The sequence below is a fragment of the Mchenga conophoros genome, linkage group LG7 (genome assembly GCF_057382185.1).
Source record: "Mchenga conophoros isolate Kocher_MC1m ecotype Shallow Benthic linkage group LG7, M_conophoros_male_GT1.1, whole genome shotgun sequence".
Lineage (NCBI taxonomy): Eukaryota > Metazoa > Chordata > Actinopteri > Cichliformes > Cichlidae > Mchenga > Mchenga conophoros.
This window is the reverse complement of record NC_140532.1, coordinates 15,225,367-15,239,944: the sequence shown is the minus strand read 5'-3', so window position 1 is coordinate 15,239,944 and position 14,578 is coordinate 15,225,367. Positions and strand designations below refer to the sequence as shown.

Genomic DNA, 14,578 nt, shown 5'->3' with positions numbered 1-14,578 from the left:
GCACAATAATGAAAATGAATATTTAAAATGAGCTTTTTTATGTGAAGTTGTTTGCATGGTGAAGCTGAAGTATATACAGCATTATAGCATATTTCTACACTGATTATATAACATAGAAATACCCACAAAGGCAAAGTAAATGCAGATTTTATTTACGGTAAATCATTCATGAAAAGGGTTATTGTTCTTAGCCATAATGTACTTTTTCTATAGCTTTATTTTTAGTTATATAAACTAAAAAACCTTTTTTAAAAATCAGGCATAATGTTGGGTAATTACAAAACCACAGAGTAAAAAGTCTCAAGTTAATTTGACCAAATTTGTCAACACAGCCAAAAATGAGACTACACTGAGTACCCGGAGAGATCATGCCCAAGCCAGGTGGTGGAGTTGAACTCAGGACCAATCACTGTGCCACCATTGCAACAGTTTACTGTAGTTTGAGAAATTTTGAGAAAGCTTCATAGCGTGAGATTCTGTAGCTGAGCAGCTCCTGTAGTAATGTAATGTTTGGGTGACCCACTTACAAAACAACAGATGCTAAATGAGATGAGAAGAAACTGATATCAAACTGAAAACATAATACAAATAAAACTAATGTAAATACAGAACCATTGCTCCTCTGCATGTGATTTTTTTCTTCAGTTATTTCAATCATTGTAAATGCATCTTTATTAAATGTATGAGCTGTGTACACTGTCAAAACATTAATCAGAAATCTATACTTAACAAGTGTACTTTGTTAAAGATTAGTAAAGTTTAATTTGGAGTACATGTGCTGTTAATACAAATTTACTGTGAGTATTTCCTAGTACAGGACTTCATTAAGGCCTTTAAACCCATTTCAAGATGTTTTCATCTGAAGTGTAAAAAGCGCCGTTATGTTTCGCAGCTTGATATTGTGGGGTTATGTCATTCGTGGGATGAAGCGCATGGCCAGGATGTGCTCGTCTTTCACTGGCTGCTGTGACAGGTTGTTGGTCTGCTTGATGCTGTTGAACGTGCAGCCTTGACGAGGACACACAGTGTACCGAGACAGGAGAGTGACCAGGATGGCCTTCATCATCACCATGGCGATGTGTTTGCCCACACAGGAACGAGGCCCGCAGCCAAAGGGCTGGAAGTAACGATTGGGTACCTGCCAAAGAGAGAAAGCAAAGACTCAAATGTGTGTGTGTGTGTGTGTGTGTGTGTGCATGTTTTTTTTTTTTAGTTTAAACCATTAAACATTTATTGCTGAACTACACTCTGCTCACTTACCGTTTTTTCAAAGTTCGTGAGGTTGAACTCTTTAGGCTTGGGGAAGAATTCGGTTTTGTGCATGAGGCCAATGTTGAGAATGATGTTGGTGCCTTTCTTGATTTTTGTACCTGCGATGTCGTTGTCCTCCAGAGCTTTCCTCATTGTGAAATCGACCACAGGATGAAACCTCAAAGACTCGTTGATGAAGCTCTCCATCACTTTCAGACTTTGGTAATCGATATTTTCCACGTCTTTTTCATCTGAAAATGAAAGATGTGTCAGAATACTTCTACTCACCAGAGTGAAACTGTGAATATGGAATATTGGAAACACTGTAAAGCTGCACTAACTCAAGACGGTGTTCATCTCCTCCACTAGCTGCAGCTCTATGTCCGGGCTCTGTTTCAGCAGCATCAGCATGAAGTAGAGGCTGATGGAAAGTGTGTCGGGGGCTGCGATTACCATCTCTAGCACACACTGCCTGACATTATCTGCTGATAGCTCTCCGTAGTTCTGTTAAACACAACAGACGGGAATAAGAAAAGACAATTGGGGGGACGACAAAAATCCCTCCAAAGAGACCGACCTGGGCAAAGATGAGCTCTGTTGCAAAGTCGAGCTCGTCGTCCAGTTTCTCGGCTTCATGAATCATCTTTTTCTTAACTTCAAGCAGGCTCTCCATCGCATCTTGCAGCTCCTGTCTGTTGGCACAAAAAGCAACACAAACATTAGGTTGAAGAAATCGCAAACCACAATACTGACTTACTGTGAGATGAGGTGTCTTACGCTGCTCTCTTATGCTTGTTGTACAGCCATCCAACCTTGAAGAATATATCTGGTTTTATTAGAACTGTCTGCCAGGTCTCAAAGTAGTTGTGAATTTTCATCAAGAATTCTTTCTCTGAATTATTAAAAAGAACAACAACAACAACAACAAAAAATCAATAGATGCAGCGCCAGAGCTCATGCGTCACAATTTCTTGCAGATAGTATGCGGTTTTAGGAATCTATGTGCAGTAAACACGCAATTGACCATTTAACGGCACTCCTAGGAACAGCCTGTTGGAGATGTCCAAAATGATGGCTCTCAGGAGACTGAGAGTATCCACATGTCCAGAGGGGTCAGTCATATCCTGTAAGTTGTCCAGGTGTTTGGCTGTGGAGCTCACACAGATTCCTACGGTCCTCTGCAGGCTGGGTCCAGTCAGAGCTGCACAGTAACATTCAGTAGCTCCACAGTTCAAGAAAGCAATAGTCTAACCACAGTATGTGCTGTCAGTGTGTGGTAATCGCTCACCTTTAGAAAAATATGTTCTCACTTTTTTCCAAAGCAGGACATCACTGTTGAAAATGATACCATTTCCGTACATGCCGATGCACTCGAGTCCTTTTTTGCTCCCAAATCTGGAGGTGTAGTGGGCACTCCTCAAAACGTGGTACACTTCAGAGGACCTGCAGAAGAAACCAGGCTTTACCTTTATCTGAAAATTTACTGTAAAACAAGTTCGGTTTACTCTAAAAAACAAAAACAAAAAAAACAACCCACTTGCCTGCTCAAAATCAGGGTCTCCTCTCCGTTTATCCACACCCGCACAATGCTCCCATATTTGTTGTTGTAGTAGTTACACGCTGTTCCAATCCCAGACCAGATGAACCTGCTGTAGGAGAGAATGGGACCGAGTCCTGCTAAGAAGGAAGGGCCTGACAGAGAGAAATAGGTTATGATAGTAGACTCCCACTTCTACTGCAAATTAGCAAGAACCTTGTCTGTTGAGTTTAATTTGAGAAAGATAGTGTATTTTTTTGGGATAGCTGCCAGGCTCTGATCTTAGTATATAGGAGAGTGGCAAGTAAGGACGGCACTCTTTGTTCTGTGTGTAACTGTTATTTGACTTCTGCATGAACCATTTTCATCAGTATACAGGAATTTGCACCTGGAGCTGCAAAACAGAGACTGTTTGTGATAGTTTTAATAGACAAGGAACACGCTCTGTGATGGTTGAGTAAACCTTGTTTTGTCATTGATGCAGACCTTCTGTGTATATGAGGGTTTCCCTTTCTTTGTCATTAGATGCTTGCTGACTTTACTCTGTATCTGATTCCTTCGCAGTGGATGGCTAAATGATATAAAAAGACACTTTGGAGCCTTTAATTAATATGGTATATAAATACTTATAGTATATAGTATATATAACTCTATGTGTACATATATATATATATATATATATATATATATATATATATATATAGTGTACACACACACTCATATTGATATAATGTTGATATAATGGAATAATATGTTCCTTATAGAGAGATATTTAGGATGAATAATAGGATTTGATAAATAAGGTAAAGATTTTTTAATTGTAATTTGAAGTGTATTTAGAGTGTAATTACTGTAATTACTGTACTAACTATAAGTATTTATATACCATATTAATTAAAGGCTCCCTGGGGCGCACTCTGTCAGTGCGCCCCAGGGCAGCTGTGGCTACAATGTAGCTTGCCATTGCCAGTGTGTGAATGTGTGTGTGAATGGGTGAATGACTGAATGTAGTGTAAAGCGCTTTGGGGTCCTTAGGGACTGAGTAAAGCGCTATACAAATACAGGCCATTTACCATTTATTTATATATATATATATATATATATATATATATATATATATATAACTGAAAACATTCCTGACTTGCATTGCAATTGCACACACCTGCAGCTATATATATATTTTTGGTATTTCTTTTGGCACTGTTTATATTATTTATATTATTATATTACTATTTATTACTTTATTGTTAGGGCTGTTTTTTTTTTTTTTTGTGCATCTGCACCTTATTGTTGTCAATGTCTACGCATGGGACAGTGTGAAACGTAATTTCAATTCCTTTGTATGGCAAGTACATTTGAAGAAATTGACAAATAAAAGTATTCTATTCTATTCTATTCTATACATATATATATATATATATATATATATATATATATATATATTAGTGCCTACCTGGTATGTGTGACTGTTTTCTTTGTCTCCAGGTGGTGAAAAGCAGCAGCAACAGCAGCAGAAGTAGCAGGACAGCAGTGACTTCTGACGCTCTATCAGCCACCATGGGGCCAGCGATGAGCTCCTCTACCGGCAGCATCCTCTGCATTTCTCTAGCACTGAGCCACATTCAAATCAAAATACACCCACATCAACCTTTATCATTAACTGTTTGTATTACTGAAGTAGTTAGCATCAAATATACAGTAATTACAGACATCATTATGATTTTTTTTCATGATGATCTCTGTTATCTTACAATTATAGGGTCATTAGCCCTTATCTTACTTATTGTCTTTGATATTTTCTAAACTATTTATACCTTTATAGTTATTTTACAATTACAGTATTTTGTCATGTATCTTAAGTTTTTCATCACTGTGCTGCAGAAAATTGAACAACATGAATTTGCTGCTGTCAGACTGCATCAGAAGGACACTGATGAGCAGCGAAATGTGAGCTCATTATAAATAAATAGACTAAATAAGCAAGATGCCAGACGCAGAAACTGATTTAATATTAAAGTCTAATATCAAACACAGTGTCTCAATTCAAGGTCCAAATACAAAATATATATATATATATATATATATATGTAGAAAATCTAAATTTAAAAAAATTAACAGTCTATGTGAGAGGTTTGCTTCATAAATCTTTGTAACAAAAAAAGGTTGAATAATTCTACTTACTTCTCTTTCCTCTCCTGCTCCAGTCCAACTTAGAGTATAATTTGAAGAGGTGCAGTACTTCCTCTACTGGTTTTAAAGGTGACCAGCATCCTTTGTGCAAATAAATCCAGTGTTTCAAGTGTTTATAAATCCTTTGGCTGAGCTTTCACTTTAACAGTTGCCTGGAGACGTGGTCACTTGAGGGTTACAAGCACCATGGCAGAGGAGTGAACCTGAGACACAGCAGTGCATATCTGAACCACAAAGCAGTTTCCAGCAGAACAAAGGAGGTGCTTTTTATTCATAAGAATGGAGAACCTGCAAGGCTTTCACTGGTTGTGCTCTGCATTAGTGTTTAGATGGGCTTACTTCACATTTAGCTTTGTTGCACCCAGAGAAACCCCACTGTCCAATTCATCAACCCGGGAGGCTTTTGAAAGGGAAATTAATTAGCTGGGTCAGACTGACCTGTGTCAAAGGAGACAAGGACTTACTCAGGAGTTCAGAAAGGGAAAAGAAGAATTAAAAAATGTCATAATTATATTCTTAAAAGCTCAGTTTTAATAATTTAATCTAAAAGTGCTGTCAAAGTGATTGATTGATTGCATGTTAGTTAGTCCAGTGTAAGAAATCATAGTTGCAAAGTTGAAAGGAAAAAACACTGTTCATGGAAAGCTTTTGTGAATGAGCTGGCTTTCATGCTTGGTACCTGTGAATAGCTGGTATGCCCTGTTTAAAGATACTGGCCACACATCTAGGGGTGGATGTGTTGGTCTTGCTCTGAAATTAGCAACAGAAGCTACAATGACCTCTTCCCCCCACCCCCGAAAAAGCAGCAAATCAAAAATCAATCAAAAAAAATGTAACATTGACTATTTACGAAACTTTCAATTTCGAAATTCATATTGCAATGAATAGAAAAAAACAAAACCCTTTCATAAAAAGGATATTCTGACACCCACACATGTACATCCGCACACTCGCAGACATTTGCTGAAAGCTCTCTGAAAGTTCTTTTGTAGATCCCAACAATGTGTCCCTTGTTCGAAGCTTATTTATTCCACTTCCATGTAATTTTGAGTAGGACAAGCTAGTGAAAATGCTGAGGAAAACAGGCACCAGAATGATGGGAAGCCCTATGCTGTCTGGAGGATGTGTCATTCTGGAAATATGTCCATTAGCTGCATTTAAATCATGCAAGCCTACAGATTTCAGCAGTCTTGCAGATGTTTGTTATTATGCAATGCATCACGTGTCTCTCTCTCTCGCTGTAGTTCCAGGCAGATTTTGACATGTTTATTCCTCTCCAACTGCTCTACTGTGGTTTCTCTCTGACGTGTCATCTGCTGGCAGGTGTTCAGAAATGTGCTGTATGTGCTTCTGAATTACACAGCCCGGATCACTGTGCAGCGAGGACCAAGGAACGGGGCACAAACATGAAAGAGGGAAGTGTTGTTTCTCCCATGTGGAAAGTGTTGCTGGTGGGGATGTGCGTGCTGCTGCTCCTGAGCACGGCAGGTTTAGTGTTTCTGCTGTTTCGGCAGAAAGAGTTGGCAGATGAGCTGTTTAGGCTGGAGTCCCAGATGCAGGAGCTGACAGAGAGCTGCAGGTTGCGGACGGGAATCCTGCCCATCGACCCCGGAGAGGCCCGAGAGTTCAGGAAGCTCCACCGCCGCAGGAGAAACCAGGAAGAAGATCCAATGCAAAGCGAAGATCAGAAGGATATGCTGATGCTCATGACATACTCTATGGTTCCTGTAAGACATCAGCATGCTTGGATGTTTCTGTAGGACTGTGAATACTAATGCTAAAAGTTGTTTACTCTATTATGACAAAAACTGAATTTTTTTTATTTTTCCAGAGTTTGGTGTCTTTAATACGATCATGTGAGGCATCTCCTTGCAATCTAAGAAATCCAGGAGTCTGTTGTAACCATTAACAAATTTCTAGTCTTGAGTGCTTCCTGGAAAAGTACTTTGTGCTGTGAAGAGTGACTGCTCCTCCCTCGGCTCCACTTTCTTCCACTACAAAACTGGCATTTCTTCAAAGCCGTGCTACTGTATATTTTGTGAGGGAGCCGGGGGCAGTATCATTGTTTTTATTAACAATTAATCTTCACTTTCAGTTTGTTTCATCTAAAGCCTAAAGATTAAAAGAACAGCAGACATTTAAGAAGTGAGAAAATTTTAGGGAATTTTAGTTGTTGTTGTTGTTATACTCTAACTGCTTCAGCTCTGTTAACGAGAATGATTCTTTTGCTGGATTTTGGGAATAAACACTGAACATGGCAAAAGATTAAAATATAGACCTTTAGAAAACACCCTGTCCTTTCTGTGTTAACAGGGCCTAACTCAAATGGCCCTATATGTGGTTAACTTACACCTAAATCAAAACTTTCCTCATGCCTGTCTTTTTCTTTATTTCAGGTCAAAGCCTTCACAGACATGTGCAGGAGCTCCAAAGGAATTTGTTTAACAGGTGCACATCATAAAAACATGCATCTCCACTGTTTTCATTTGCGTATTTACTGCCCATAGTTGTTGTTGTTGTTGTTTTTTTTAAATATGTGAATTGTTTTTTTCTTTCCAGGCCCACCTGGACCCCCAGGTAAAAACTGAAATTTAAATTTACTGAGTAAATTTACTCAAATTATGCTAAATTCCTACTGCATTACAAAGTGTTTTTGTTCTGTCAGGTAAACCTGGTTCACCTGGACCCCCAGGTCCACCGGGGCCAGAGGGGAGACGAGGTAGAAAAGGTGAGAACTTTTATATGTCTAAGAAATCTGAGAACCCATCTCCTCTCCCATTCAGCGAAAAGCTGTATGAAAACAACCAAATTTGCAGAACAGAAGCTTCTCGTGCATTTCAAACAGTCTTTCATTGTTCCTGCTGTGATTGCACAACACGAGCATCCCACTCACTGTCTGCAAGAAACTTGTATTTAGCTGCCACATAGCTGTTTACTGCAGTGGGATAAGTGTTTGCTGCACTGATTAGCACTGATTAGCCCAAATTATAGTATTTTTGTTGTTTTGAAACTGAAAATTGCAGTGTGGGCAATGTTTTTTTGTTTTTTTTTTTAACTTTCACTCATTCACTGTATCTTTTTACCAACTCTGCATGGCTTAAACTCTGAGATTAATCTGAGATTCTGAAGAAATTTAGGTTTTTGAACTAACATGAAGCTCTTGATGAATACTCAGGGAGCCTGACATTACCTTAAAAGACTGTTAACTGTTATTGGTTCCTTTTCCTTCCTTCAACTCTTCAGTCTTTTTGTGATGTGTTAAATTTATGCTAAGTAGGGCTAATCCTTACTTCTCTTTTCTAAACTGAGTAGCTTTTGTCATTTTTCAGGCCTGCTTCCAGAACAAAATAACTGGGTGTGCATCAAATGTTAATGAGGGTAATCTCTGCCCATACAGCTCACTAGGGCTACCTGAAAACCCCAGTGTTCTAATTTCCATCAAAAAACACACCTTTAATATGTCTTGTGTCCTGTTTCCCTTCACTCACTCCCAAACCAGTCATGGCAGAGGCTGCCACTCCCCGGTAGTAGTTTTTCTTTCCCACTGTCCCCAAGTGCTTGCTCATATCACCTGATTTTTGTGGCTTTTTCTCTGTTATTGTAGCATCTTTACCTTACAATATAAAGCACCTTTATTGTGGTCGTTGGTTGTTGTGGTTTAATACGATAAAAATAAAATGTAACTGAACTGAATACATTTGAGGCATCACAAGTCATTACTAAGGTTAAAACAGTCTTATATGAACAGTTAATAGGGTAGCCCACATCACAGCATTCCTTTTTCTTTTATTGTTTTTGTTACTTCTGTGCCAGACTTCTGTACTTACCATACACCTTATAACAGGATGCAGCTGTTCTAAAACTCTGCAGCAAGAGTACTTACAGGGAGTAGAGAGAGGTGATATTTCTGTCATAATAAGGCCCTTTCATTTGTTTCCTGTTAAATCTAGAACCGAATTGCAGTCCTGCTTAATCACACTCTGACACATGTTATACAGTGGGGCAAAAAAGTATTTAGTCAGCCACCGATTGTGCAAGTTCCCCCACCTAAAATGATGACAGAGGTCAGTAATTTGCACCAGAGGTACACTTCAACTGTGAGAGACAGAATGTGAAAAAAAAATCCATGAATCCACATGGTAGGATTTGTAAAGAATTTATTCGTAAATTAGGGTGGAAAATAAGTATTTGGTCACCTCAAACAAGGGAAATCTCTGGCTCTCACAGACCTGTAACGTCTTCTGTACGAAGCTTTTCTGTCCCCCACGCGTTACCTGTATGAATGGCACCTGTTTGAACTCATCATCTGTATAAAAGACACCTGTCCACAGCCTCAAACAGTCAGACTCCAAACTCCGCCATGGCCAAGACCAAAGAGCTTTCGAAGGACACCAGGAAAAGTATTGTAGACCTGCAGCAGACTGGGAAGAGTGAATCTACAATAGGCAAGCAGCTTGGTGTGAAAAAAATCAACTGTGGGAGCAATCATCAGAAAATGGAAGACATACAAGACCACTGATAATCTCCCTCGATCTGGGGCTCCACGCAAGATCTCATCCCGTGGGGTCAAAATGATCATGAGAACGGTGAGCAAAGATCCCAGAACCACACGGGGGGACCTGGTGAATGACCTGCAGAGAGCTGGGACCAAAGTAACAAAGGTCACCATCAGTAACACACTACAACGGCAGGGAATCAAATCCCGCAGTGCCAGACGTGTTCCGCTGCTGAAGCCAGCGCATGTCCAGGCCCGTCTGAAGTTTGCCAGAGAGCACATGGATGATACAGCAGAGGATTGGGAGAATGTCATGTGGTCAGATGAAACCAAAGTAGAACTTTTTGGTATAAACTCAACTCGTCGTGTTTGGAGGAAGAAGAATACTGAGTTGCATCCCAAGAACACCATACCTACTGTGAAGCATGGGGGTGGAAACATCATGCTATGGGGCTGTTTTTCTGCCAAGGGGACAGGACGACTGATCCGTGTTAAGGACAGAATGAATGGGGCCATGTATCGTGAGATTTTGAGCCAAAGCCTCCTTCCATCAGTGAGAACTTTGAAGATGAAACGAGGCTGGGTCTTCCAACATGACAACGATCCAAAACACACCGCCCGGGCAACAAAGGAGTGGCTCCGTAAGAAGCATTTGAAAGTCCTGGAGTGGCCTAGCCAGTCTCCAGACCTCAACCCCATAGAAAATCTGTGGCGGGAGTTGAAAGTCCGTGTTGCTCGGCGACAGCCCCAAAACATCACTGCTCTCGAGAAGATCTGCATGGAGGAATGGGCCAAAATACCAGCTACTGTGTGTGCAAACCTGGTAAAGACCTATAGTAAACGTTTGACCTCTGTTATTGCCAACAAAGGTTATGTTACAAAGTATTGAGTTGTATTTTTGTTATTGACCAAATACTTATTTTCCACCCTGATTTACGAATAAATTCTTTACAAATCCTACCATGTGGATTCATGGATTTTTTTTTTCACATTCTGTCTCTCACAGTTGAAGTGTACCTCTGGTGCAAATTACTGACCTCTGTCATCATTTTAGGTGGGGGAACTTGCACAATCGGTGGCTGACTAAATACTTTTTTGCCCCACTGTAGATCTCATGGTACCATATTCTGTAGATAGCACCAGAGGGCAGACTTACTTCTGATCCTCACATTTTCAGCATTTCAGTGGGAGGCAGAGCCTTCAGATATCATGCTGCTCTCATTTGAAACCAGCTCCCAGTTTGGGTTTGTGAGGCAGACACCATCTCTACTTTTAAGATTAGTTTTAGTTAGGGCTGAATCAGGTGACCCTGAACCATCACTTAGTTAATCAGAGCCCCCACCCACCCACCACGTGAAGTCTTAGCCTTACAGTGTAAAAATACTCTGAGATGACTTATGTTTTGACTTTTCACTATATAAATATAATTGGGTTAATATTAGAGTCTATATTAGCAGTATTGTTAATTTGGTCTGTTCTGCACATCATATTTTTAATAATCTGTGTACATAAAGGTCTTCCTGGTCCACCCTGCTCCACCTGTTGTTCCAGTGACATGAAAAACAAGATTACTGAAGGAAGTAGTCGTCAAATTTACGCATGGAGAGGTAGGAATAATGCCACAATGAGCCAGTGGACCAAGGACCGCAAACATGATATGAGAAGCTGTGTGATTATTAAAAAAACAGTGTTGGCTGACCTGAAGAGTGTTCAGTTGCTTTTGTTCACTCTATATTCGATTTCAGTAGTAGTTAAAAATCACTTGTTTATCCACTATGATATTAAGCAGTGTAACATTCACAGTTCTAGTTGTTTTACCACAAAGTAAAATCTTTTCACGTCTCTCCTCACAAATCAGACTGGTCAAAGGCATGATTAATGCCGAGATTTTAAAAGCACAGAAGCCATTCTCCTACAGAAACAAGATTTAAGACTGTTATTTAGATTTTAATTTAAACTCTTTGATTGTCTGGATTTGTCTCTATTTTATTTAGTCTCTTAGTTTCAGTCATGTTGATCTTAAAGATAAGTTCCCAACACACTGGTCATAGAGGTGTCCATTAGCCTGATCGACAACTGTTCATCCATTCATCCATCTTCTGATTGTTTAGAGTTAGAGTCAGAGTCAGGGTGATCACTGATGATGACTTAGACCTCACAGGGTTAAAATTAATAGCTAATAAAACAACACAGAAAACAACAAGTTGCAAAGTATATATGTATGTCTGTATGGGTGGATGTTATGGATGGTGTGTGCTTCGTAACTGCTCTGAGATAAGGGTAGCAATTTATGTCTCTTTTTTTCTTCTTCACAGAATCACCGACACCACGTCCAGCTGATAACACAACTAATGTTTTGAATGTTAGTGGCACAAATATAAAATTAGGTTAGTTACCACTCTGAGCGATAAGAAGTCTTGTTTGGCAGACTAATATTTGACTAAGAAAAAGCATCAAACTCAACATCTTTTATTTCCTAGATTTTGGTTCTTTTTATCCAAACCACAGTCAAGACGCCTTCAACAATACCAAAGAAGAAAATGTCACAGAGGTCCCAGCAGGTGAGAGGTCCCAATCATCAGCAGGTGAGAAGTGCTGAACTTCAACAACAGTCAGCGCAGCCACGATCATTTGTTTTTTGTGTCACAACTGAAAATGCTGCAGAATTGTAAATGTCCTCTTTTTCCCTCCAGGCCTGCTGAGTGTAGCCTTAGACAACAACAGCGACTCCTTCAGAAATGTTACTGTTACTACAGTGGAAAGTGGTAAGAAAATGTCTGCTGTGCTTGCTATCAGTATTGCCACATCACTTCAGAACACAAATAAAAATGGTTGAATAATTGCATTTCCCACTCAGTTAAACCTTAAATGCGATCTTTTGTGCTTATTTCCATTTTGGCTCAAAAGGATTTGAAACTTTGGCCACATATACAGTATAATAGTGTATCTGGATTCATTTAAAACATTTATGGTTATGCTGATCATGTTTCTTTTCTGCAGACTGGATATCACCTCACCCAGATTACCAAAGTGACAACCTGACTGAAATCGACCCAGAAAATGTTACAGAAGCACCAATGAATTTATTAGCAGGTTAATATTGGTACTCATTCATTGTACACACAAATCTTATTTCACACTATACTCATTGTACTGGATTTCCTCTTTGATTCCACGGTGTTACCAACACCAGGTGAGCCGCATGATGCTGGAAAAGCTCTCTCTGATGAAACTTTAGACACATATTTGAAAGCTGGTAAGAAACCATTTGAGTGTCAGAGTGTCTCTGCTAAGATATTTAAGAGACGGCTGAATGTTTTAGAACTGACGTTAACAAATTCATTTATATTTCTGCAAACGATACATTTACGATCACCTAATAACTGGAGACACAAAAACTGGTGAATTATGTGATTTTAAATTACACACGATATGACATAAAGATCGCTTGCTGTTTGTAATAAACCAGCAAGTTTCTTCTACAATTATGATAAATTGTGTGTCCAATCATCCAGTGACATCTTCTACGTTCCTTCTGCAGAATCACCAACAGCACATCCATCTGAAAACCTCATAGATGCTTTGAATGTCTCTGACCCTGAGAAACTGGACAATAAGACAGAATCAGGTAAATGATCAAAAAAACTAAATTTGAATATATGAAAAATGTATTTAAACCACACAGTTTAAACCCCCCCCCCCCCCAAAAAAAACAAAAAAACCCCATTCTAGACCGTTCACCGTTTTATGAAGATTACAGCTACAGCACAGCAATTCTTAGAAACCCTGAAGTCATCACAGAGGCAGCAGGAAAATTAACAGGTATTAAACTCTAAAACATCCTCTTTCTGTCACTTTAGAAGTGCTTTCACTGTATAGACCCCAGTGATGCAGATCTAAACAGTGCTGCATTTAAGGGCAGCAGAACTGTCAGTGAACAACAGTAAAAACTGGTGTGTTTTAAAAATGCTCCTGTTGTGAGTGTACGGGCTCATACTTGGTTTGATTAGTTTTACTGGCTGCAGATACTTTATTCGTTCACAATCATTCACAAGCTGACGTTACAACTGACTAACAGACTGTGCACTAATATCTTTTAAATGTCTTTGAATACTTACCTTAGTTATATAGTATTATATTATCACTTCATATTTTTAATCCATACTTATTTTACTTCATTTGCTTTCAGATTGTTTTTTAACACTTGTTTTTAATCCTAATGTGATCATACTGTATTCTATGTTATTGAGCTCTATTTATTTAAGCAACTTAATCATGTCTGCAGTGTTTAACTTGATTTTAACCCTTGGTAGAACCTGGGACCATTTCGTGGCCTTTGCGTTTTTTAATTCCACGCCATTTCCACTGTGTTTAATGGAGTATAGCCAAATTTTCAAACATGTATTTTTTTCCCATTTTATTTTAAAATTTAAAAAGTTTTTTAAATGAGCTTAAATGGCTGAATAAAAGGCATACATCCACTATCGAACCTCGTGGCCGATTTGTGCCCCATTGAAACCCTTTATAAACGCTATTTTTCACGCCAGAAAAATTACGGTCAAATCGATCATCAGATTTGCAGCTTAGGTTTCGATTTGGACTACAGGCCTTAGAGTTGTAATTTTTTTATTTGTCCACCGGGTGGCGCCCTTGCTCCACATGTGACGCCTGCTGGAACATACACATGTTCTCCAGCGGCCTGCTCGAGACAGATACCCGGAAAAGGCACACTAATTTCCCGCGTACCACAGCAGGTTGGCCCGCTGCTCGTTCCGGACCATTTTCTGCCCTTAGGTTCGTTTGATTTTTTTTTTTTTTTTTAATCAACAGGAAATGACGTATTTGTTTTCACGTGGTAGCGGAAGTGTGTGCTGCAGACACGGGAACCGAACCATATGCTCCGGCGCTGCGCGAAACACACCCGCGGCAGAGGCACTCCTCCCCGGGGGAGCAGGAGCAGCAGCGCCGCCTGGGGACATTTTTGGCTTCTGGAAAAAAAATTAAAACCGGATCGAAATTAATGTTCGTGCCAATCTTTTGTCCATCTAAAGGCCTAATTATAATAACAATAAAATATTACTTCAAATGTTTTTTTTGGAAAATAT

General features: G+C 39.4%; 2 protein-coding genes across 4 annotated transcripts in view; one reads left to right on the top strand and one right to left on the bottom strand.

The window, feature by feature from the left end:
* Window positions 1-130: 130 nt before the first annotated feature.
* LOC146569839 (aromatase-like) lies at window positions 131-5,117 on the bottom strand. Of its 2 annotated transcripts, XM_085282473.1 has the most exons (10): window positions 4,970-5,117; window positions 4,242-4,399; window positions 2,793-2,943; window positions 2,540-2,694; window positions 2,276-2,452; window positions 2,029-2,143; window positions 1,829-1,943; window positions 1,593-1,755; window positions 1,261-1,502; window positions 131-1,138 (listed from the first exon to the last, which is right to left on the bottom strand). In XM_085282473.1, exons 2-10 carry the CDS (start codon window positions 4,387-4,389, stop codon window positions 908-910), a joined length of 1,497 nt encoding a protein of 498 aa, XP_085138599.1. In that variant the 5' UTR covers window positions 4,390-4,399; window positions 4,970-5,117; the 3' UTR covers window positions 131-907. The 2 variants fall into 2 exon arrangements, with proteins under 2 accessions (XP_085138599.1, XP_085138600.1); XM_085282474.1 differs by lacking the exon at window positions 2,276-2,452 and having other exon boundaries at window positions 4,970-5,115.
* The window catches only part of LOC146569838 (uncharacterized), a 12,438-nt gene continuing 2,920 nt past the window's right edge, over window positions 5,061-14,578 (top strand). Inside the window, exons 1-12 of one of the 2 annotated variants that reach the window (XM_085282470.1) lie at window positions 5,061-6,705; window positions 7,375-7,426; window positions 7,538-7,555; window positions 7,644-7,706; window positions 10,988-11,080; window positions 11,789-11,860; window positions 11,954-12,058; window positions 12,167-12,238; window positions 12,474-12,566; window positions 12,667-12,729; window positions 13,015-13,101; window positions 13,206-13,295. In XM_085282470.1, coding sequence (XP_085138596.1) covers window positions 6,241-6,705; window positions 7,375-7,426; window positions 7,538-7,555; window positions 7,644-7,706; window positions 10,988-11,080; window positions 11,789-11,860; window positions 11,954-12,058; window positions 12,167-12,238; window positions 12,474-12,566; window positions 12,667-12,729; window positions 13,015-13,101; window positions 13,206-13,295 — 1,273 coding nt within the window. In that variant the 5' untranslated portion in view covers window positions 5,061-6,240. The remainder of the gene's footprint in view (window positions 6,706-7,374; window positions 7,427-7,537; window positions 7,556-7,643; window positions 7,707-10,987; window positions 11,081-11,788; window positions 11,861-11,953; window positions 12,059-12,166; window positions 12,239-12,473; window positions 12,567-12,666; window positions 12,730-13,014; window positions 13,102-13,205; window positions 13,296-14,578) is intronic. The other variant, XM_085282471.1, reaches the window with a different exon arrangement.